This window comes from Gymnogyps californianus, chromosome 5 (assembly GCF_018139145.2).
Source record: "Gymnogyps californianus isolate 813 chromosome 5, ASM1813914v2, whole genome shotgun sequence".
Lineage (NCBI taxonomy): Eukaryota > Metazoa > Chordata > Aves > Accipitriformes > Cathartidae > Gymnogyps > Gymnogyps californianus.
Window position 1 is genome coordinate 15,851,607 of NC_059475.1, and position 25,184 is coordinate 15,876,790.

Sequence of the window (25,184 nt, forward strand, 5' to 3'; positions counted from 1 at the left end):
TGATCTGCTGTTCACAGTCATACAATGATTATGGACTCCATTTTACCAATCTTACTTACGTTCAGTAATTACAGATTTTGCAATGCCTGGTAGATTTTGTGGCATGACACATGGAATAAGACACTACTCCATGCATTGGGAATACAACCTATCCTTTTGTCCAAAGTATATTTACAAGACATTTTAAAGCTGTATTATTTGCATGGGACGTCACAAAAAAGCGCCTTTGAGATGGGAGAGGTGTAGTTCACAACCTAAATTCTTTCAAAAGTTACATTCAGTTTTACTGTCAGCAAATTTGTGCTCAAAGGTAAGAAGAAATACAGCATTAGATATTATAAATAAATGTTTACATAAAATCATCAAATAAGATGCAGAGGAAAGAGAATGCAGGTCTAAGTTAACACAATCTTTGATGGCAATGGTTACATTCCATACATTTCAGAAGAGAAGTGTTTCAGAATTTAACGATTATAATTATAATTTGTATTTACAAATACACATATGATTGTATGAAAATAGGTTAATTAATAACATATTGGCTACCTGTATTGCGCCTCTCAAGTTGATTCCCGTTTCAATAGCAACATAGTATGATGCTTGGAGAAACGTCCTTTGCAATAGAAGGGCAAAAAATAAGAGTACAGCCAAAACATAAGCATTGGACAGGAACTCTTGAGACGAAATAAAGAAAACACCAAGAATTTTAGTCTATAAAAAAAAAAAGTTAGAAATCATTACCAAATGCATTGGTAATTTAATTACCAGTTTTGCATAATTAATAAGCAGAGATAACCACAGTTTATTACTTTGAAAGTGCTCCCAACCTTATCTGAAACCTCACAGTTTATCAATTCAAGGAAACAGTCATATAATGTGCCAACTCAGTAAGCTTTATTTAAATGCTGAATGACATTTATAGGACTCCTGATATCCTTCCAAAACTCTAGGACACTTTGAGTAATTCCATATGGTCATTTGCTAAAAGATGTGCACTGCCCATTGTCAGGAAGGACTAGTTAACATCCTTTCTAAGAAATTAGTCTCCTTATTTTAGCACCTCAGGTTACTGAACGCTAAAATGACATTCACAACTTGCCAAAACCACATCCTTCCCACTCCTGGAACTATGCACATTATTTTGGTTTGCAGCATCTTGTTCAGCATTTTTATTTATGGTCATTACCTCCTAGCAAGTTCATGAGACCACCAAAGTGCATTTTGAAGCATGTCTATAGCTTACTGAGAAAGCAGTGCACTTGTTCTAGATTATATTTAACAAAGACACCTTTGGTGCCACAACTAGTTGAGAGGTTGGCTCACCTTGGGAAGCCTTCTGAAACTAAAATGTCTCTGCCTTCCTCTTTCTCCCCTTGGCTCCTTCAAAACTTTGATTGCTGGTTTATGCTGCCATTAAAAGCAAAATTAGGAAGAGGTCTCTTTCTATTCCCTCTCAGAAGGCTTCTTGTCATTTACACTCCTGCTGTATTCCTTGCTCAGCACATTTCTTCTTACCTACGTAGTTTCTTTGCTGTTGACGTTTTCAAGACTGCTATAACACTTAATAAACTATATTTCACAAACCCTCACTGTCTGTACATTTTATTAGATCTGATCTGCACCTTGCAGTTAACTGTTTATAGAAACCCCACATGACAAGTTAATACAGAGGCTAAACTTCGTTTTTAAAGCTGTGCTTTTGTAAGATGAGGCTGAGCCAGCTGAAAGAGGAACGAACTTCTCCCTACCCCTAATTGCACCTGGGTTGCTCCAACCTGCATGCTTCTGTTGCTTACTGTGCACTAGTTTGGGAGCTAATTGGATCTCTTCCTGAGCCAATTCAAATCACTGACAGAAGAAAATCAGCCCAGGAAAAAAATCTGCTACTTTCAGTTTAATGGGCCAAATCAGACCACAAAAGTGTCCGGTCTGTGCCGGAGCTAGAGCAAAGGAGGGAACAGAAGCAGGGGTGACAAGGAATGTGAAAGGAGGAAGAGCAAGTCCCTTCAGCAGTCGTGACCCAATAGGTCACTTCATCTTCTTGAGGAACCAAAGTCTTAGGGTACTTTTTTCATCTCTTTTTACTCCATCTTTTGACATTCATGATTGCTCCTGCCATTGCTGTAGCAGGCACACTATCTATCCCCACGACATCAGTAGGGTAATTTATAGGCTTAAAAGCAGAGAAATGTATGCTTACCTTTGCAAACAAGTAAACAAGATAATGAGCAAAACAGTTTTTGAAAGGATCTTTTGTTTTACTCCATGAGAAGAGCGCATGCTTACAAGAACACATCCAGTACAAGTTTCCTGACACAGTGCCTCCCAGCTCACATAGCAATATTCCTTCTTATGAGAGGAAACTAGTCTGATCTGTCCACGCAATGGTTTAATCATCTGTTGAAGTGCCTGGGAGGTCATTCATCAACACCAAAGAGTCATTCTCCATAAAAATCTGATCACTTCCAAATAAATTATGGTTGAGTCTTCTTCAAACATTGGCCAAACTAAGCAGCTGTCAAAGGACTTTTGTCTACTATGCAACACAGACGGATTTGTGTGGATTTCTTAGGTTTACTCCCTTTTCCCAGTTATGTGGTATTTGTTACAAGCTACTGAGATTCAGACCAAGGCTGGACACAAAGGAGAACAAGTAATTATGATTCCATTCCTGTAAATCTTTGTTCATGCAAATGTTCCTTATTTCCATAAGGAGGTATCTTGACAGTCATATACCACTTTTATGTAAGTATACAGTGCAAGAACTTACAAGAACATGGAAAATTTCCATCAGTGACACTCAACAATGCTGAGTTTCATGCTTTGAAAACAGGGAATAAAAACTATTTCATTCAATAATTTATTTCTTGCTCTCAAAGGTAAATTGTCAGATGATAGTATTTTCCAATTCAGCAAGGTACTTTGACTTCAACCAGATTTGATGTACATAAACATTTCTGCAGTCTGTAGGGCCACCAAACTAAATAAGGAATTAGCCCTCAGCAAAGCCCTCTGAGAAAGTATTCAAGCATACAGAGTCTTCAAAGTCAAATCAATAGAATGCAAGCAATCGCTGGGCATACTTGTTACTTTAAATCTGTATCAAGTGCAAAACTGTGAACAATTACAGTACATGTCAGCAATTACGTTCAGATAAAGAGACATTTAACTGCTGTTTTAGTTATTTGTACCTTAAGGGATTTTAAGCCCTGAATTATTACTTATTCCATAGTAATTCAAATAGACTACAGCAGCATTATATACTACAAAAAGTCTACGGTACAGTAAAAGTGAGTCTCTCTTCCAGATTATTTACAGTCTTACAAGTTCAGCTTTTCAAATCAAGTTCACTTGCCTTTGACCCTTGCAAGATGTAACTGTGGTTGTAAATTTATTCTTGCTGTAACTCTGAAGACTAGGATGGAAGACTCAAGGCTCTACATTTAGCCTGGAAGCTTTACAAAATGTACCACAGATCTGGAAAATTACAAGTACAACCAAGTCTTCTCCCGTGCTACCTTGTCCTGGTTTTGGCTAGGATAGACTTAATTTTCTTCCTAGTAGCTGGTACAGTGCTGTGTTTTGGATTTAGTAGGAAAATAATGCTGATAACACACTGATGGTTTTAGTTGTTGCTAAGTAGTGTTTATCCTAAGTCAAGGATTTTTCAGCTTCTCATGCCCAGCCAGCAAGAAGGCTGGAGGGGCACAAGAAGTTGGGAGGGGACACAGCCAGGACAGCTGACCCAAACTGGCCAAAGAGCTATTCCATACCATATGACATCATGCCCAGTATATAAACTGGGGGGAGTTGGCCGGGAGGGGCGGATCGCTGCTCGGGAACTAACTGGGCATTGGTCGGCGAGTGGTGAGCAACTGCATTGTGCATCACTTGTTTTGTATATTCTAATTCTTTTAGTATTATTATTGTCATATTATCATCATCATCATTATTTTCCTTCCTTTCTGTCCTATTAAACTGTCTTTATCTCAACCCACGAGTTTTACTTTTTTCTGATTCTCTCCCCCATCTCTCCCCCCCTCCCCGGGTTGGGGGACTGAGCGAGCAGTCTGCGTGGTGCTTAGTTGCCAGCTGGGGTTAAACCACGACAGACCTGTAAGGCCTTGACAGTGGAAAAGAAAAGAGAAATTCACAAATTGGCCAAGTCCATGGCCAATTAGATGCATCCAATTTATCTTTCTGACTCTCTAACATTTATGCTTATAGGCATAAAGCATTAGGCACATGGAAGAACTGCCCTTGGTGCTTAACTGCACAAGTTTAAGAGCCACCTATTGTTTCCTGTGCAGTGTATATATACTCAAATACAAAATAGAATGCGAAATAGTATATGACTGCAAAACTTGGTGTTTTGGGGAAGAAAAAAAAAAAGAAAAGAAAAAAGAAAAGCACATTTGGGGAAAAAACTGGATCATTTCCATTTGTGATGTTTTCACCTCAGACATATCTTGTTAACTTGCAACAGCGAGAATCTTTCCTTTGAGTTACCCTTTCTCAGGTCAGCTATTATTTTAGCAGTTCTTCACTGGGATTTCTTTTTATTTCAATACAGGGTCATCCAGGAAAAAGTGGCATCTCTGTAACACAGTAAAAACTAAAAAAAGCTTCTCATGAAGGCAAAGCTAGAACAACATACAAGTCTGTGACACTGGGAGATCGTGATCGTCAAAGATACTAACATGACAGCAAAGAGAAAGGCTAGAGCATTATCACAATCATGAACCATGAAGGCTACAGATTGTGCTGTATTATATCAAAGGCAGTAACAGAAGCAGCACAATTTCAATGCTGTCCTACATGTACATCTGGCTAGTACTGCTAATTACTGTAGCTAATACCACTTTTTAATGTATGTAAAAGAATACCACTTTTTACACAATCACGTTTTGACAAATCATGCTTTTCTAGCAATGAGATTTTGGTGCAGTGTTGATTCACATGAAAACACTATAGAATAGGTAAACAAGGAGGAGAAGTGAGATGAATATTCCTGTTATTTCTTCTAGTACTCACTTGAGAGAAAAGGAGGACTTAAACACATATACATAAACATCACACACACACACTTGGTGAAAGCACCAAGATATTTGCCAAGTCTCAGATGCATTATCAGGTCATTATGGCTTACAAAGTCACTGAGCATCTACGTATTTAAACTACAGCAGTTGTCTAAGTACACTTGTCAGCCTGCAGGAAACACAAGGAAATAAGTGAACCTTTTGCATATAAGGCAAATAACCTTGTTTGAGAAGTTGATGGAATTAATCACATGTTTTATTTTCAGAAATGGCTCTGGGGACATGCAGTGTCCCACCTTCCTGACGACTTCAGGATAATCCCACTTTTTAAAAGTGCCAGTAAGCTCTAACCAGTAAAAGGCTGAACAAAAGGCCACTGTTTAAATACTTCAAGACCCTAGACTCACACAGTTTTAAATGTCAATACTGGGCCTTTTGCTACACTGGGACCTATGACTTCTAGAGCTTTTTAAATAATGAGTCTATAGGTTTGGCATATCATTTGAATGTGTTATGTCAGCAAGTATTCCTAATACTGGAACTGCTAATCCTAACATTGCAATGTGGAAGATGCTACCAGCAAAATAGAAAGGTTATCATTCTGTCAGTCTCTTCTTCTGTGTGAAACAATTAACACTCGGAGAAATTCATGTCATAAGAATGTTCCAGGGTGGCCATAAATATTGATACTAGAGTTATAAATAAACGTGAAGAGCGTGACATAATTTAAGACGCTGTCATGCTCTGACTAACTGTGGCACTAACTAAAGCAGTTAATACTGCCTGTGACACCCACGTGATCTCAGAGTTCCAGCTCCACGGTAGTTTATATCTGTCACAAAGGGCCTGAAGAATAGAACAAATATTATATCTTAGGATTTATCTCTTTGCCTTCAGTTTCACAAACAGAATTTCTGTTTGAAAGATACAGTTGACTCATTACAGCATCTCCTCAATCGAAACTATTTAAAATGAAGAAATGTCACTTTAAGGGATGGGTAAAAGATGCTCTCCGCTGTACTCACAGCTTACTTTGCTTGTTTGATTCTGTCCCACTGTATGGCAATTCTTTCCAATGCCCTCAAACTCAGCAGCACATCAGACACAAACAATGTTTCCCCCCAACTTATCTTTGCCTTCATAAGACAGTGTTTTAGAAGGCTTGTTTCTCACACCTATGTGAGAAACAATTAATAGGCAAGGTTCTCCTTTTTTGACTCATTACAAGTAAGGATATAACATTCTTAGCAGCAGAGCTGGTGTATTTTTTTCCAAAGTAGACCCAGTTGGCTAGGTCTGTGCATACATGAGGGAGTTTTCCTGAACACCCCAGTCTGATTACAGATGGTTCGAATAGAAAGCCTTCATACATTTCAGAAAGATATTTCATCTAATCCAGCAAAAGCAATTTTCAAATGTAAAGGTAATAAGCCTCTTAACAGAAAAACAATGTGTATAAACCAGGCCAAAACAGAAGGAAAAGCCTCTTGGAGACCTCCCAGCAAAGGTAAAATACATCCTTAAGTGTCACTCATGGACTATCACCATCAGTGCACATTGCTGTTAGGTGATCCCCAAATGGTGTAAATGACAACAACGATGAGGCTACCGCTTAGCTAGACACAGTGAGGATGTGTGAGGCTGGATGAGGCTCTGTTTAGGGCCTATCTGGACCAGATCTGAGCCTTTTTCAGAGAGAAGCACTAACTGACACTTTAATAGGAAAATTAAATAGGATCATCTGTAAATTGTGATTCGGTATAATTTCAGCTGAAACAGTGTTCCAAACAAATTATCAAGAAGCAGAGCTCACAAGCTTCCACAGTACTTTGCTGCAACATAGCCCTATAGTCTTAATTTTTTCATTTCCTGCTTTAGCTGGTTTCCATTACATCTACTTGCTATATTAAAGTTTCCAAATATTAGGATAAGGATTGCAAAATGGATAAACAATTAATTTTAGCCTGAGGCCTTTGTTAAATTTTCTGCAATGCATCTGATGTATTTCAATATTTACAGTGGACCTAATTCAAAGTGTACTGGAGTGAATGGGTATATTTCCATTAGTGTCAACAGACTTTGGAAATAAAGTCTTATATCAAACAATAAGCAAGCTGCAGAAATAAATGGATCTTTCTCAGAAATCCAGCCTGAGTGACCTCACCTTATAATGAGAAGATGCTTCCTGATTTTTTGGGGTTTTTTTGGGGGGGGGGGTGGGGTGTTGCTTTTTTTTTTTTTTTTTTAAGTTAATCAAGAAGTATGTCTGTTTCTTCTTGGGGAACATTCATTTAAGTAGCATCCTTTAAAAATGTGTTTCAGTTGATCTTTCAAAACCAACTTCCTCAAAGACACTAGTGGAAATTCTTTGTCACAGTTAAATTACTTGGCTTTTTATTGTGACAACAAAAGCCTGCTTTAATCCTCTTAGACACCACTCATTCTTGGAAATGAAAAGCCAAGCCTATTAAAAACACACTTTTTCCTTTCCGAAAAGCACTCAGTCACATACTTCATTCAATCTCTACCTAAAATCCTTACGATACTAGTGGGATCCTGGATATGCTTCCCCATTATCTTGAATGAGGTTAATTTCCAGAATGCAAGCCTGACTAGATGTGTGGGTAACATATTTTGCTCCCCATCAAGGTAGAAAAGTGGATAATAGGCAGCACATACATACCGTCATTTCTAGCATTCACAAATACTTTGCAGAGTCACTTTCTTTACTGAGGCCAAATAATACATAGTCATAGCATTACTTTTTTTGACTCCTCTATTTTTATGACATTTTGACAGTACCTGTGGGCGGATGGTGTTATTTCCTTTTCCAACATTGTGAACAATCCCAGAGATGCAGAGCGGACCAGCAAATCCAAGCAAGTCAGCCAGAATACGGAACGTGCTACTGAGAAGTAAAGGTCTTCCAAAAGCACAGCAGAGAGCACGCCAAATTGATCTGGATCCTTGTGGAGATGACGACCTTTTGTTCTATTCAGGATAAAAAAAAAAAAAAATTAGTAAGGATTATGTTATACATTAACCTCAGGTCTGATAAATCATTGGTATTTTTAGCCCTGCTTTAATTCATTGACAACCAGTTGCAATCTCTGAACTAGAAAAGCACAGGAACTACAATTATTGTTTCATTTGTTTTTATAGAGTCAGAATAAAGCATTAATTTGTACTCTCCTCCACTTCACAAAAAGAAGCATGATTTCTTTCCTACTCTTAATAGGGATCAAATAAGTGTGGTGTTTGTGGCTTGCTGGCGGAGAAAGAAAAAAAGAGGGAGGGAACTGACAGGTTTTGTTTTCCTCTGAACACAGAGACTGGAAACCTACACTCTTTTTAGACAGGATGCAAAAGACTTCTCTTAAAATCTTGAATACACTCAGCTCCCACTAGTGAGTCAAACAGAATTTAAGCTGAGGTAGTTTCAGCCCTGAATTCTCCTACGGACATACATGGAAAAAATAGTCCTGTGAGGCCTCATTAATATTGACTCTGTAACTGAATGATTCCAGGGTCTTATTAGGAAGAACGATAATGGTGTTCAGTGAATACAGTCCATAATTACTTTCCACATCAAAACAGAGGCCATACGGATTTTACACGCATTTAACCAGTAATGTGTTTGACATGCATGTTCAGGTAGAGAAATTTCATTATTTGTACGAGGTACAACTGAGTATGTGATCTCTTTGTATATGGAAAGCTATGCTAACGGATACTTCATTTGCTTCATGTCTGTTTATATAATTTTATTTCATGCTTATAACATAAAAAGTAATGAAAAACGCAAGCACTAAGTAAGCAGACGGGCATAATTCCATGCTTTGCATACCTTCTGTGCTTCAAAGGCTTCATTAAGGCGAATGTAATTGGTCAGAGCTCTCATAGCAATGGGAAGCTTGCCTATGGTTTTCAAGTCTATTGGTTTTTTATGGGCGGTCTTGATGAATGTATTCATCCACCAGTATGTTCCTTTGGACAACAGATTCACAAACGGCTGCAAGAATCGAACGCCAAGGTCCTGGAGATCCTCAGGAGGTTTAACTTCTTTAGGAGTTTTGAAGAAAACATACCTCTGAAATTCAAAAAAATACCAAAAGAATCACACTAAACGCATAGAAAATAAAAGTCCACAAAGAACAGATAAGAGATAAAGGACATTGCAGATAATCAATGAATCAGTCTTGGTTTTTCAAAAGTGCTCAAGGAACTTAGGCATTCAAATTCAACCAATACAGCAATCCAGTTTCCTCAGGTACTGAGGAAAATCAGAGGCATCCAGTCTAGAAATAAACCATCCTAAATATTCACTACTACTTTGTTTATGGGGTACAAATTTGCATACTTGTAGAAAAAAAAAATAGTCACCTTACATTTCAAATAGTACAGCCCCAGCCTCTCACTCTTGAGTTCCAGACAGCGCAACATGGGACATACTAGCTTAGGCACAGCCCTGAGGCTATCACAGGGATTCATCTTCCATACCATACTGCATTACATTTAGTTAGCTCGGAACGTGGAGCTACCTGTGCTGTCCTGAATGGGTCTGGGAAACCACTGAATTAGAGAGTGCATATGGCACTAACAAATGTTTTCATTGGCTTAAATACCGAAAGAGCGAGGGCAGACTGCTGATGATTTCCTGTTGTCAAGATAAAACTTTTTCAGACATTGCTTGTTTTGGGGAATAAAAAGCCAAGCCTCTTAAAAATACACCTTTCCTTTCTGAAAAGTACTCAATTGCATATTTCATTCAATCTCTACTCATGACTGTACCTAAATCCTATTAATCTTAGTAGGATTTCTGGATATGCTTCACTGCTACCTTTTCTCCAACCATAGTTGGAGAAATAATTTACAGATCCTAGAAAAAAATGGTGATGGGCTTAGGAAAGGCCATCTAGAGGAACAGTGGGAACAGTGGAAGGAAGGGAGAAGGTACAGTTGGGATTGAAAGTCAAACAAGTCAATCTTCTGTCTTCTGGAAGAAGATGGGGGAAGGCAGGAGAAAAAAAGGTGAGGCCAATGTCTGCTGTTTCTGCTAGCACAGAGGCCTCACTCCTTATTTTTATTTTTTCTCCCCCCTCCCCCTCAGCAGTAGCCAACTCTCCACGCATCCCAATCCCTTCCTTCAGCAGCTGCAGCAAGAAGCCTGGCTCTCCAAACTCTGCCATAGACACAACAGGCAGTAAAAAAATCCATACTGCTGGCTAGTTCATTCTACACATCAATGACATCCTTTAACAATTAAAACCAAACAAATACAACATAATAAAAGATGACAACAGACAGTGACCATTTTTATTCTTCTTTGTGACCTATAATTCCACAGTGATTAAATCTCATTTAATTATGCAGTTCTGTTATGAGGAGGTTTATGAGCAAGTCTCTCCGATGTCACATTCGAATTTCACTTTTCCCACAAGCCAATCCACTGGTTTTCTTTTATGATATAAATACTGAATGTCCAGCATTGAGGTTTTTATTCCTCTTTCTTTCAAAAATGTTACTGAAAAGGCTGCTTTTAGACATATTTTTGTCCTAAGTTATCAAATAAACATGCAGACACACAAAATCCCCCAAGAAAACCACAAAAGAACAAATACGTGCTAGACGTAACTCACATTGCTGAATGTGTTACTGGAAAGAGTTCACATACTAATGTGAGGGAAGCAGCAAGAAAATTTGCATGGAAAAGTTTCTTTCCCTCCTGAGACTAAGTTTAATTTGTGCGCACAGTTAAGTGAGGGACAGGTGAAGGGAAGAACTTTGGCATTTATCTCTCCAGCAGTCTCCAAAGCCATCTCTCAGTTTGGATTATGACTGCAGACACCGCAGAGGCGGGGGGGGGGGGGGGGGGAGAGAGAGAGAGAGAGAGAGAGATCTATAGCTGGGAGGCTAGACAGCAACCCCAGTTGCCCCAATAAATCACTTATTGTGATTGTCTCCTGGAAAACGAGACGTTATTTGTGTGTCTAAGATATTCTCTGATAGAGCAGACAATTCCTTTCACCCAGTCTTCCCTTGCATGAGAAATACTTGTTTCTGATGATTGAAACTGTGAATCGTAATAGACGTTTTTAAAACAAACTTGAACAGATGACATTCATCTTAACTATAATGGATTCTGGCATTTTTTGAAATTATGGATTCATCTGGCCTAATAAAATTGGATTAACCTTTGATTCTCCAATATATTTCTATTTCTAACTGGATTTTTCTCTCTCCTTTAGAAATGCATTTCACACTAAGTACCCAGAAAGGGGAATAAAAAAAAAACAAACACCAGCAAAACAACAAAAAACACAGAAGGAGCTTTTATGATACTAACTTACCCTCACCCTGATGACATTGATTTCTACAGCTAGTAGCATTCCATATAGAACAACCAGGAGTCCTGTGAGGCAAAATCGAAGCTGAGAAAATCCAACCCCATTATCACAGAACTTTACAAATTTGATGGTTTTAGTTATGAAAGCTAAAGTCCAGTAGAACAACAATGCTGTAGGGGAAAAAAAAAAGTTAATCAGCTCCACAGTTGCAAAAATGTACAATAGCAGTATTAAATATTCATTCAGAAAGAATGCAACAAGCACATATAAAACCAGAGAGTGGCTTTTCTCATGTCAAAACAGAAGCCTAATTCAATTCCACAAACATGAAAATACTAAGATAATGTTAGTTCCAAATTCCTTTCCTATTAGATTTAGTGATATTCGGGAAGTTTCACAAAGTGAAGTCTGCTGAAGGAAATTTCCATCTGTTGTAAACATGCATCCACATGATGAGTTCAAGAAAGGGAATTGCCCCACAAGTGAAGGTGGCTGTGAATGATGCTCTTCAAATTCGATTAATACTACAAGACTGCTATGAATTTGGCTTGAAGGAAAATTGATCTCATTCCCCCTGCAGATCTCTGGGATCTATGCAGGAACAGATATTAAAATATTTTCTCCAAACTGCTGCTGCTTTATTGTTCAATGCAAATTCCATGTACATAATTTATAATGCAGATACACAGGCACATCAAGGAAGGATGTTCTGGTATTCGTAGAATACAACTTTAACTTTTTAGAGTTCTACTGAACTTCTTGTCTAAAAGTGCTCATGCTATTATCATTACAGATAAATAATCCCTGCAGTAAGCTCTGGTGATTTGGAAACACACTCCACGCCATTCATCACACCATAAGCCAGCTCCTGTTCCCCAATCCTAAGGAAATACGTTCTAGGGTTATGTTCTTTTATATGAATATTTCATTGCTGCTGTATCTGCCATGGTGCAACAGCTGGAATGTGCTCTAACAGCCAAGAAACACGTGAATATGCTTTCTGAGTGTCTTGCTGCAACACCAGAGAAAATCTTCAGCCAAGACACTAGCAACTGTAAGTCTAACTTACAAATATGGATAATCATCAGAAACTTGCACAAATTTCAAAGAATTTGTGGTGTTCCAGCCACCCTGAGGCACCCTAGAAAGCCCTGTGGGGATGTACTGTGGGGCTACACTTTCCAAGCAAAACTAAATTCAACATGGAGAGTCCATATAGGATTTGGGGCTGCCAATTCTGCTTCTATGGAAATCAATTTCAAAACTCCCATTTAAACGAGGACAGTAAATGGAACAGTACAGGAGTACTGAGCATTAGGACATTTGCCAGAAGAGTCTATCTTCCTCTAAAATTAATAGGCCAGTTTGTAAGAAGAAAGTGCTATGAGGTCAGGTATTTCAGCACTGTATTTTAGTGGCTGATGCAGTTGCAGAGAGGATTTAAGAGACATACATACAGAATCCCTCTTATAAAACTATACCCTTCTTATGTGAGGCTTCCTACCATCTTCCCAACTTATACTGTATCAAATCTAATCTCTTCATCCTGCTTCAGACTGGTTCCTACCTTTGAGGCACCATTCCTTCCTATATGCGATATGTCTGACTCTAAAATCTCACTTCATCCAAGAATACATTCCACATTGTTCTACTCCTAACCACCTTTATCTGTTAATCCTTGTGTTTTGTCTCATTCTTCTTACAACAGGCTGAGAACACATCCTTCTCAGAGTAAAGAGGACTTACACAAACACTGAAAATCTGCACCAGCGGAGGGCACCTAAAAAACCAACCAACCCAACTGGTATCTATGTAGAGCTCTTGGAATTAGAAGTAAGGACTAGCAGAGCCATTCTCCTATTTAGGATTTAATAAGGGTCTATATGACCTTTTTTATTATTATTATTATTTTATTAGAACATTCATTTATCTTTTATCTAAGAAGTATTAGAAAGTGCCAAACACAGCATTCTCAGGTGATAGCTGACCTCCCACTGTCATACCTCCTAGAAGCATTTGAATCTACTTAGCTTTTCACTTTTGAATACAAGTGTATATAATCTAGTCTGGCAGATGTTCACAGGCCCCTCAAGGCTCCTTGGAAAATATACTTATGGCTCTTTCTTTTAAACTGCGTTTTTATCATCTGGCTGGTGAGTGCATATTGGCTGAGAGTTTCTAGAAATTATCACCAAGAACTTCCACTGGCCTGAACTGCCTAGCGATCAGACCATAGAGGCATGCTTTCATTTACTTGATTGCTTTAGATCTATTCTAGATGCCTGCAGCCTAAAGGACCTCACTTTTTCTTGGGCCGCGTAAGCTACTTCAACCCACAACACCAGGGTGTAGATTCTCGCCTGGGGTCAGACGGCTGAAAATTAAGCAACGTGGAACTCAAACTGCTCTACACCTTTATTGGATTAAACCCAAGATCTGAAAAATCACGCACTTAACTGGATGGGATTTATTAATTAACCTGTGTCTGTTTGGAGAGAAATTTTGTGTACTAAGCAATAAGCATTATATTTATACAATAACAGGAAGTTCCATTTTAAACAACAAACTAATTCCAAGGGAATTAACTACAATGTCAAGGTACAAGAAATTTAAATTAGAAAACTAGATTACTGTCAAGAATGGTAAGGCAGTCCTATAATTACGACTGGTTAAAAAAAGACAATTTTCTTAAATCAAAAAATTAATGTGTGTTCCCATACTACTATCCCTTTCAGATTAAAAACTCAAAGTGCTATTGTTATTTCATAATCTTCTCCTACTGTTTAATTTCTGAGGTTTATTTATCGGTAAAACAAATAAACTAACTTAAAAAATAGTGCAATCAGATGCTACCATTCAATTACACGCTGTGAACGTCGAGAAAGCTAGCAGATTTTCCAATTCAGTATGAAAACTATTCTAAAATGTGTCCTGCTAAAGTGTCCAACTGTTATGCACCCATTCTGCAACACTGTGCAAAGAGCACCAAAATTCACATTATTACGAGAGTCACCTGGTAAACAGCGCTACACTGAAAAACCTATGTTTGTTGAAATATAATTACTGGTTAAAACCATACAGAGAAAAACAGATTCAGACCAGATCAAAGTGTTCCAATAGTTTGGACACTCAACTGGGACCCTAGACTCAATCATTAGCTTCAGAGAATAAATATTCCAAACCTTGTCAACTTTTTTTGGTAAGAGAGAATAACAGTGACTACTTCAAAATAGCCAACAGCCTAGGCGTAAAGCTGAAAGGCAGGATCAGTACAGGAACTTTGCATCCTTGTCTTGCATACCCCAAGGGAATGTGCTAATCCCCAGGTCTGTTATGGTATCTGCCTCTTGCTTGTTTATGAAGAACTACAAATGGACTTGGTTTCTTTAAGGTACAGAGTGAAAAAGATTTTAAAAAAAGAAAACATCTCAAAGTTTCACAGGATAGGAAAATTTTATCCTGTTCAGAATTAATGAACAGACCTTTAAGGTTCTTCTGCACTGGATCAATGAGAGCTTCCCCACTGGATTTAGTAAATTTTGGGTAAGGCTCTGTTAGCCTTTGCTTTATATGGCTACCAACTCTTTGCAAGTGTAGGCGTTGATTCTGCAGCTGAGGCAGATGATGCCCTGCAGTTAGGTGGAACTTTACCAATGCTCAGAAGCAGCAGAAGATGCCACATCAGGTCATTTACTTTACTCTGTGTGTAATATTAGATCTCCTTTACAACATTTTACTAACAAAGAATCCTCTTTTAGTTTCCTTCCTCATACACTCAGCAAAAAGTTTATCACCAACTTAAGCTTTTCCTCATGGTTCCCCTTTACCTCATTTGTATTAGGCTCTAAAAGAAAGCTGCTTCATGGCCACACTGCACTCTAGTGGGTTGATAGCTGAGTATAGATATAATTTAACTATCTCATACTGGGCTAATTTGCATAAAGTTATCATCGTCTAGTCCCAGGTGTCAATACAGAGTAGTTGCAATTAACGTTGACAGATGACGATCCTCACAGTTAGATAACAATGAATTTGTGCAGTCAAGAACAGAGGATGGAGACTTCCAGAAATGTCTGTCTTTGTTTTTCTTTTCATTGTCCTGTGTTTGTGAGAGAACCTAAGCCCCACCCCCACCCCACCTCCCCCCAAAAAAAAGACCCTCAGCTTGTGAAGACTTCGGATTAAAATTCAAATTAGACCAACTAAGTGGGAAAGACTGTGGTAGTCTGATTTTCTTTTTTGCCTAAGAGTTAGCTATTAAGATTAGATTTTCTAAAAGAGTCTATTCCTTGGAAATTCTTACAAAATGAAAATTCATAATTATTACCTTTAGTATCATTAACACTTACTTAAGTGTTGGTATTCATTGGTATAACTGTTCACTATTCAAGTATTGTCCAGAGCTTATCCAGCATCAGCACTCTAAATACTGAACAAAATTATCACAAAAGAGAAATCTCTACAGAGAAAGGATTATGCAAAAATGGGTAATCAACTACCAGCTGTAAATTTGTGCTACCCTTCTCAATGACTCAACAGCGGGAATATGGTAGCAACACTGAATTATTAAACACTGCATTATACATCTGAAATAACAAAAAATAAACCCAAGAAAATCTCTGCTTGCTTTCCACAGGTGATTGTAACAGGCTAGCAATGCTTTCCTGAGACATAATATCTAGTCCTGTGAGAATGCATTAAATAGACAGTGTTGACTTATTAAAAAAGTAACTAAATGACCCACCTGGTTATAAAGGACAAAAAAGATCTTACTTAAAAGAAGGTTACAAGGAGAAAAGCAGTCCCAAATGAGAAGACATAAAGGTTGCCAAGCCTGGATAGAAATCTGAAGTTTTTGAAGAGGAATGACTTTTTTTTTTTTTTTTTTAACAGGAGTTACAGGCTCCTTCTGCAGAAGAGGATGCTCGCTTACCACAACATGCAGTTCATAATAATCTTCAATATTTAAAAGCTTTCTCAAATCCCGTTGTTACTGACTTTTTACCACCTGACAAAAACTAGAACAGAACTTTGATACACAGAGCTACAATAACACAAGACAAACCTTAGCAGGATCCATCAATACGGAAAACCGGCTCAAACAAAATTTGATGAGCCAGGACCACCAAAGAAATAACAGCTAACAGGATGACTAAACTTGTAGACATCCACAGTCTGCAATCTACTTAAACAGCAGAGAACACATCACCAACTGCACAATTGTCAGCAGTAATGGATTTTATATAGCTAGCAACGGTTTATTTAGAATCTTGCAGAAAATATATAGCATACCAGGTAGTTCTTATACATAGCATCTTCCATTCAAAAGGTCTTAAAGCAGTTTACAAAGGGAGTTTCAGGAACAGGAAGTAAGAACAAGCAGGCAAAGTACTATATTCAGGGTCATACTGAAAGTCAGTGATGTCATTCATTTGCCTTGATTCCCTGCATATTTCAATAGACCACACACACGAAGATGGCTTCAATCTTATATCATGCTTAAACGCAACGTGCTGACAAGCAGAAGGATTTGGATAGCTTTTAGAGTTAAGAATTTGATGTGCTTCTTTTCCCACAAATCCAGTTTTTCCTAGAGAAGCCTTTGGCCCATTGGATCCTCAAGAACACCACACAGAGTACTATTAGAAGTTAAAAGCATTGAAAACAATGAACTGTTTCAGGAAAACTCAGAACTGAGTCTGGTAATGGCAACCAGCAGACCAGAATATAGGTGTAGCTTTATCCATACAAGCTACCACTGAGACTGCAATGACCTGTCACAGAATGAACAGACACACAGCACCACAGTCGCACTTCCAAGTCTTGTAAGTTGTGAGACATACCGATTAACAACTTCGGGAAATTGGATGTTTCGATATTATGGTAATAGACAACCGATGTGATGGCCGCCAAGAATGCCATCCCAGCTGGCATGTATAGGTGTAAATGGCGTGATTCTGAAACCCTGAAAAAGAAAAAAGTGAACATCTATTAAAATCAAACCCTCTTAGCTATTTAAATGTTTCTCTTTAAATGTATTAATTTTATGCTGTACCCAGCCCTGACGTAGGATTTTCCAGAATGAGTTATGGACGTAAAGCTCTCTGATTTTCAATTGGATTTATGCTCCTAAATCACATAGTTGGATTTCAAATTCCTCCCCTGTGCTGAAAATGAAATGTGTGTACTCCTATTTCCTACTGAAATCAATTGGAATGTTGTTCAAATTAGGATAAGCAGCTCAGCTCCAAAATGAGAAAAGTTAATTTAAGCTAAACTAGTTTGGGAGCTGTCCATCAAAATATGTAGATAAGACCAACTGATAGCATAGTTTAAGATTTTCTACAGAAACATTTTGTGGAAATGTTTCATTTTCTTTTTCCAGTTTGGGAGAAAGAACAGTGCCACACACAGCATGGGAATTACTTACAGTGAGTTCTGTTTTCAGTGACTGCAAGCTAACAGAATCATACACCCTTAAGTTTTGTCCTATAATGCAAAACTCTCCTGACACTTTGTTTCAGGTAGCAGCGGAGGGGGTCCTGCCAACTACAGCCCTTTGGGAATACGGGAATTGTTGGGCAATGTTGCTGGTTTGTGCAGAGGTGGGTAGAATCATGTTTTCCCCCCCTTCTTTCCTCCTACCAGCTATCTTCTCCTCCTCCCCTGTTCTTTCTTCCACAAAAGTAATGGAGTGCCCTGTGCTGTCAAGAGGTACAATTTCCTCTGTCTCCCAACCAGCTCCAGGAGAAGAGGCACCAAGAGGAAGTCTTCAGGACACAAACACTCAGGGAAATTCACACCTTGTCCTCTGAACCTCATGGAAAACAAATTAGCATCTCTGGATTTGTTCTTGCTGCAGCAAAAGCTACCTTTGTGTAGTTCGGAGAGACGAAAGGGGCTGTGCTGTCAGGGAGCTGGAGATCATCACAGGACGTCACATGTCTGAGAGCAGAACATCCCAAATGTCTAACAGATCCGTAGGAGCTCAGGAGACCACTTTCTGCATCTATACTAGGAAAGGAAAGCCTTCCCTCGCATGGACATTGTGGTGAACTCTGCAGAGCTGGCTGGAGCCATGCTGACAACCCGATTCATAAACACTTAACTCCTCTTGTTGACAATGAGTTGTATGTGTATACAGCAAAATGAGAAAAGATTCTCCAGTCTCTGAATTCCTAGTAATGCCAGGGGTTTTAGTACATCAGGGCTGAATTCTCAGCAAGGAAAAACAAGCGACAGGAACAGATTTCTTCAGACAGCCTAAGCTTCAGTAGGTAACACTGCAGGAGTGGGAGGATTTTTAAAAATTTATTTATTTCACAGACAGAATTTGCTGGAATTCCCCTATATAACCGTATCTCCAATAGGCTGCATCTATTGCTGAGGTGCCAAAACCTTTGGCACCCAATGGCTGTCAAAAGGACTTACCAACATGATCCATTTTGGTCCTAGAAAGCTGATGAGTCTCGAAATCTGCTTTTATTCACTGGAGCACTCGCTAGCCTGCTGAGTACTCGGGAGGCACGACCGTGGGTTGGCACTCCCCCAGTATAGCTAGGAGCTTTGACTCTCATCAGGTGACATTACTTAACAGCAGCATTCTGAGTCAAGTTAAATAGCAAATAAACATAATGAGAGGGATTGCTAAAGAGCAAAATAAAACAGAAAACTCAAAGCAGGAGATTTTGCTCTGAGCATCCCACACCCTGATAACTCTGAACAAGCATGAGAAAAATCCCTTTTTAAAAAAAACTGGCACTGAGAAACATCCTATTTATATATGTTTAAGAGAAGTTATAATAATAATGATGATATCAGCTTCTACAGCAGAATACCGCAGTGCCTTTCACACTGGTTGGTGGATAGTTGTTATACAGATGGCTAAATAGAGAGGTTTTGTTCTATTTAACAAGGAGCTTCAACTTTATAATCCTTGGGTTGCAAATTCAAAATAGTTATGAAAATCAGACCTTTCTTTAGAGGAAGATGATCAGACTCATCGTTATACAACATGAGCTTTTTTCATAATAAATCACTCTCCTCTATCACTTGTTTCACTTGGAATAATTTTTCCTCACTGATTACTGTTTAAAGACATCCTAAGTTGAACAAAAAATGATGGATCATGCTCATATAATGTGAGCTGCTCTGCTCAAGGAAATAGATCAGATGTACTGCACAAACATCAGAAGAAACTCTATGGGGTGTGAGATAAGGCCCAGCAGATCCACTTCTTAAGATGAACAGAACTCAGTTTGCAGGGGAATGGTAGGACCCACTGTGCACACAGGAGTTCTGCCCCAGTAAGGACTGTGGAACTGGGTCCTTGGACATAAAACATATTACAAAAATGTCACCATCTGCTTGAATTGTTAGGATTTATCTATGATTACTCTTTGGAAAGAGAGTGTCATTAAGCTGAACTAAAAATGACTAAGGTCAGTTGTGCATGTGTACATAACTTGGCAAGGTCTGTGGAATTTCTGATACAAGGTCAATAGGTTAATCACCAAGAATACAGATTACATGTTTATAACCATAAGGAATATGGTGTAGATGAGAACTTAGGGAGAAAATACCTACCCTGAAACCTTTAAAATGCTCAGTGCTATCAGGAGAAGGTAGACATACACTTACCCATCAGACACTATGCCCTCTGCAATTTCACACACCAGCACAAACAAGAGGATAAAAGTCAGTATCCAGCGTAAATTGTGGCCAGGAAAATGAAGCCATGTGCTATGATGTATATGTACTTTGGAACTCTGACTTCCCCATCCTAAACAGGAAAAGAAAATTATAAAGTTTCTTAACAAGAGTGACATATAAAGCTCCTGTGTACAGAAAAGCATATATGTAACAAACTAGTGTAGTACTAAAGTTGACATAACTGTGTTGTTAAACATGCATGTATTTGAGTATTTTCAGAACTCTGTTCTCATTGCTTCACTTCATACGGAATAAAATCAACAACGCAGACAGGACACAGCCTTAAATTCCTATACTTTTAGCAACTTACTATCAAGTAATTACATGCATTAAATGTTTTTCAAATATATTAACGGCTTAAATGAACAACAAATTAACATTTTGGCAAATATGCACAAACACTATAATACATACACTGTTTTTTCTTCACTTCAATGCATTTAATTAAAGAATTTATACCTTATCTTACAATTTTTTAAGTAACTGATTCTCTTGATCTAGATAAAAATCAGAAATACTGAGAAAAGCCAAATAAACAGATTACCCTAAGCAGTTCTTCAGCTGACCCCATTTTAACAGTTGTGCTGTTATTTCAGCACTGGACTTTTTATGATCCACAGAAGTGAAAGTTAAATCACGCAGCTCGTGCCATGGCTATCTAGAGGACGGACCAGGCTGAGGAGAATCGTACTCAAAGTAGTGACAGCCGCATGTATTAAACCACCGGGCCACCTACTGGTAACCCCAGTTTCATGTTATCAAATAATACCCGCTGCAGATATGGCAAGAGTTATAGCAGCCAGGCAGCCCTCCTAGTCATTACCAGCAATGAGGAGGGCTGTCCGGCTGCTGTAACTCTTTGGTAATTGCAGGGAGTGTTATTTGATAACGTAAGACTTATTTGCCATGTTTTCTGGTTTTTAATAGCACATTTATTTTTGCTTCCCGCGCTGCTGGTCAAAACCTGCAGGCAAATCCTGCAGTCTCCTCCAGCATCCATCCATCCCCTGCACAAGGGGGTTTCACCTGCAGGGAGCCCCGCAGGCTGCCCCACCTCGGAAAGCCCCCGACACAGGGAAATGGGCACCGCCGCCAGGAGCGGAGAGGAGCCCGGATAGCGGGCGGTGCGGGCGGGCAGCCTCGGCAGAGGCGGTCGCCGGAGCATCCCGGAGCTTGCACCGCGTCCTAACACCCTTTGCAGCCTCCAGCCTCCCCGCACTGACGCGCGGCGGGGAGCACGGCACAGAGGGCAAGGCCAGGCCGGGGGCGATGCACAGCAAGGCAAGGCCAGGCCAGGCAAGCGGGGGGAAACACGACACACGCGACACGGCAAAGCAGGGGAGGGAAACCCACGGTAAGACAAAGCAAGGCTGGGGGGAACACGACAAGGCAAGCCGGGGGGGGTGCAGAAGAAAGGGGGGGGGGGGGTGCAGAAGGCAAGGCATAGGCGGACAGGGCAAGGGAGCCCCGCAGGCGCTCACCGATGAAGAGGATGGGGAAGGTGATGAAGAGCAGGAAGACGTGCGGCACCACGTTGAGCGCGTCCACGAAGCAGCCGTTGTTGAGCACGCCGTGGGCCACGTTGTAGGCGGTGGAGTTGCCCTCGTCGCCGCAGAAAGCCAGGGCCATGGCGGGACCCTGCGCGCAGCCGGGCGCCGCCTCCGCCCCCGCGCACATCCAGGCGGGGCCGGCGCGGGCTGCGCGGCCGTGGCTCTGCCCGCACCTGCCGGCGAGCGACGGCGGCGGCCGCGGACCGGCCCCGCCCCGCCCCGGCGGTCCGCCCCGCCCGGCCCCGGCCCCGCCCGCCCGCCCGCCCTAGCGCCCCGGGCCGGTCGGCGGAGGGAGGGCCGGGGAAGGTAAAACTCTAAGCGGCCGCTGCTCGGCGTTAGCCCCGGAGGGGGCCTGGCGAGGCCCCGAGGGGGGCTTAGGGAGCGTCCGGTAGAGATGGAGCCCGGGACTGCGGGAAGGCGTGTCCCTTTCCTGACACGACTAGAGACCAACGCGAAAGCAGTGTGGCAGCCCTCGGATACCTTAGGGCAACGTAAAACAGTGTTCCAGGTTTCTCGGGTCTCAGTAATCAAGCATTTTATGCATCATTAATAAGACAGAACATTAAAAAAAAAAAAAGCACTAAATTAGTAATGACAGAGGAACTATAGACTACAAGAAGCATATTTTTTAACCTTGTCAGCTTTGCGCTTTTTTCTCCACCAAGATGAAGATATTAGATTAAATCATGTAAACAGCTGTTGCCTTGTCCTCAAAGAAGACTTCAACATCATATCCCAAACAGCTACTGTGTTCACGCTTTACCTTTTTTTAACCCCTAAAATGAGTTCAAGCCTAACTTTTTTTTCCCCACCAAGACTGTCGCAGTCTGTGTGAATCAGACCATTAATTTGAGTGGGTTCTGCATCACTCCCTAAGCAATTTTATGTATACCAAAATAATCTATAAATCAAACTTCTCAAACCTTTTTGTCTTGAGTAGAAGTTAGGCTCAGCTGAGCAAAAGTCAAACAAAAACTCTAATCAAATACCTCCATGCTGGCAGATAATACTGGAAAGTAAAATGTGATGCGCATCAGAAGTCTGCACCTGGTTTACACTTCCAAGCGCAGGTTGAGTGAAAGCCTGAGATTCAAATATCTCTGGTACGTAGCCATGAAATACTCAAGATTCATACCAAATCCTTTACCTTGGAGCTCCTTTCATTCCCAGTCATGCTTATCCATTGCTTAGCTGAGTATTTAATACAACTTGCCACATCCTGCAAACAGAAATGCAAATAATGCCCACATATCCAGGCTTAACTCTTCAAAATACAAAAGCTACAAGTTGGCTAAATGCCTCTGTCCTGGTTTCGGCTGGGACAGAGTTAATTTTCTTCTTAGTAGCTGGTACAGTGCTGTGTTTTGGATTTAGTGTGAGAATGATGTTGATAACACTCGATGTTTTAGTTGTTGCTAAGTAGCGCTTATCTTCAGCCAAGGACTTTTCAGTCTCCCATGCTCTGCCAGCAAGCAGGTGTACAAGAAGCTGGGAGGGAGCAGAGCCAGGGCAGCTGACCTGAACTAGCCAAAGGGATATTCCATACCATGAAATGTCATGCCCAGTATATAAACAGGGGGGAGTTGGCCGGGCGGCGCGGATCATGGCTCGGGAACTAGCTGGGCATCGGTCAGCGGGTGGTGAGCAATTGCATTGTGCATCACTGGTGGTTTTTTTTTGTTTGGTTGGTTGGTTTTTTTTCCCTTCCTCCCTCTCCTTTTTTTGTTATATTCCTTTTCATTACTATTATTATTATTATATTTCATTATTACTATTGTTAGTATTATATTTTACTTTAGTTATTAAACTGTTCTTATCTCAACCCACGAGTTTTACTTTTTTTTTCCCCCCCTCTTTCCTCCTCCTCACCCCACTGGGAGGGGGAAGGGGGAAGCAGCTGCATGGTGCTTAGTTGCTGGTTGGGGTTAAACCACGACAGCCTCTAAGGGAAATGACCCCACACAAATGAAAAATTTCCTTGTTTTTCCTTTAATGATCAAGCTATGGATGCTCAACATAACAGAGACCATTCGATTTCTAGGACAGACAGCTCCACTAATAGACTTGAAAATTGCTTTTGTCATGCTGCTTTTATTGATCTTGCTGTTGGACAAGAGCAAAGAAAAAGTAATTCTCTGCATGCAACATATTATTTCCTATATAGGGTCTTTTGGGGCTACAGCAGTGTGGTTAAGATTAAAAATTAAAAGACAAACCCCAAGCCAAATCCTGTGTATATGTATTTTCAAATATTAAAGTTACACCCACACTGGAAAGACTATAATTATTTTAAGTTTTGGACAGAACCCAGCATTCATCTGAGCTTCTGGTTAAGCTCATCTCTGTTATCCTAATAGTTATTTAATAAACAGTATGTGCAGTTTACAGGCAGATAATTTTAAAATCATTTATATTTTAGTATTTCCTGAGGCCCCAAGTAACACAAGGACTCTGTGTTACAGATGAACAAATAGCAGTGAAGAACTCTTGACAGTTTACACTCTAGAGGCTGAAATCATGGGGTAAGATTTGGTGGAGGAATCATCATCACCTTCACTGTGGCCGGAGAACTAAACTCAGAAACTGAAGTTTGCCAAAGTCTCCAAAGGATTCTGGGAACTGAGCTCACATCCCCAGCCTCTGCACGGACTCTGAACCTTGAGACCATTTTCCTTTACTACAAGGTGTCAATCACAGTATTTTTAAAAACATATTTCAAACAAAACAACATCAGGAGACTCCATAGTTTGGAATTTGAAATTTATCTTTTCAATGGTTTTCAAATGCAGCCAAGATTACATAGTTAACGTGGTGGTTTAAAAGTAGTGGTCTCAGTCCAGGTCCTACAACAGATGTGGACCCATCACAGAGCTAAAGTTGAGTCAGAAATGTGTTGGCAACCTGAACAGAAAGGTGATGGATTAAATGGGGAAGAGTCTTGGATTACAATTAACTACTTAATGAAATACTGAAAAAACCCACACTGACAGAAATCAAAACATTTGGTCAACTGAAATTGGTAAGCTGAGCATTCTTAGCAATAAACACACACATGCACACACACAAACTCTTTAAAGAACTCACACTTCCAATAACAATGCCACAATTTTGTCCCTGCTGTAACAGTGAAATCAAGAGTGCTGAATTTGGACTGATACTGGGTTTGCTCACTAAAGCATCAAATGACAATTTCTTTTTCACTCACGAATGGTGAAAGACCTATTCTGTGGCTTCACAAAATAATTCTACAACAGAGTTTGATCCTTTTCTGAAAAGCTTCGATGTGATTGCCTGTGGTGTCAAAGGACTGAATCTGCTTACCCAGACTGTCTTTGCTAGTCCTATGTCCAGTGGGCTTTGGAGCAGGTCACAGAGGAATAGGTTTTTCTCAAAGCTGCATTTTTGCGAAGCTTTGTGAGAACATAATTACTTCTCAAAGTACAGAAAAGGCAAAGAACAATATGAAACCGACAGGTATACAGCTACATTTATCTGCATGTTGCAAATGCAACCTAATTTTTCACAGAAGTCCCATT

The 25,184-nt window shown here is 40.0% G+C and overlaps 1 protein-coding gene across 1 annotated transcript in view; it reads right to left on the bottom strand.

Annotated features, from left to right (window-relative positions):
• The window catches only part of ABCC8 (ATP binding cassette subfamily C member 8), an 84,052-nt gene extending 62,310 nt beyond the window's left edge, over positions 1 to 21,742 (bottom strand). The window contains exons 1-7 of the mRNA XM_050898201.1: positions 21,580 to 21,742; positions 20,027 to 20,168; positions 17,230 to 17,351; positions 11,390 to 11,556; positions 8,887 to 9,129; positions 7,842 to 8,030; positions 547 to 711 (exon numbers count right to left, since the gene is read on the bottom strand). Coding sequence (XP_050754158.1) covers positions 547 to 711; positions 7,842 to 8,030; positions 8,887 to 9,129; positions 11,390 to 11,556; positions 17,230 to 17,351; positions 20,027 to 20,168; positions 21,580 to 21,727 — 1,176 coding nt within the window. The 5' untranslated portion in view covers positions 21,728 to 21,742. The remainder of the gene's footprint in view (positions 1 to 546; positions 712 to 7,841; positions 8,031 to 8,886; positions 9,130 to 11,389; positions 11,557 to 17,229; positions 17,352 to 20,026; positions 20,169 to 21,579) is intronic.
• Between the last annotated feature and the right edge of the window lie 3,442 nt (positions 21,743 to 25,184).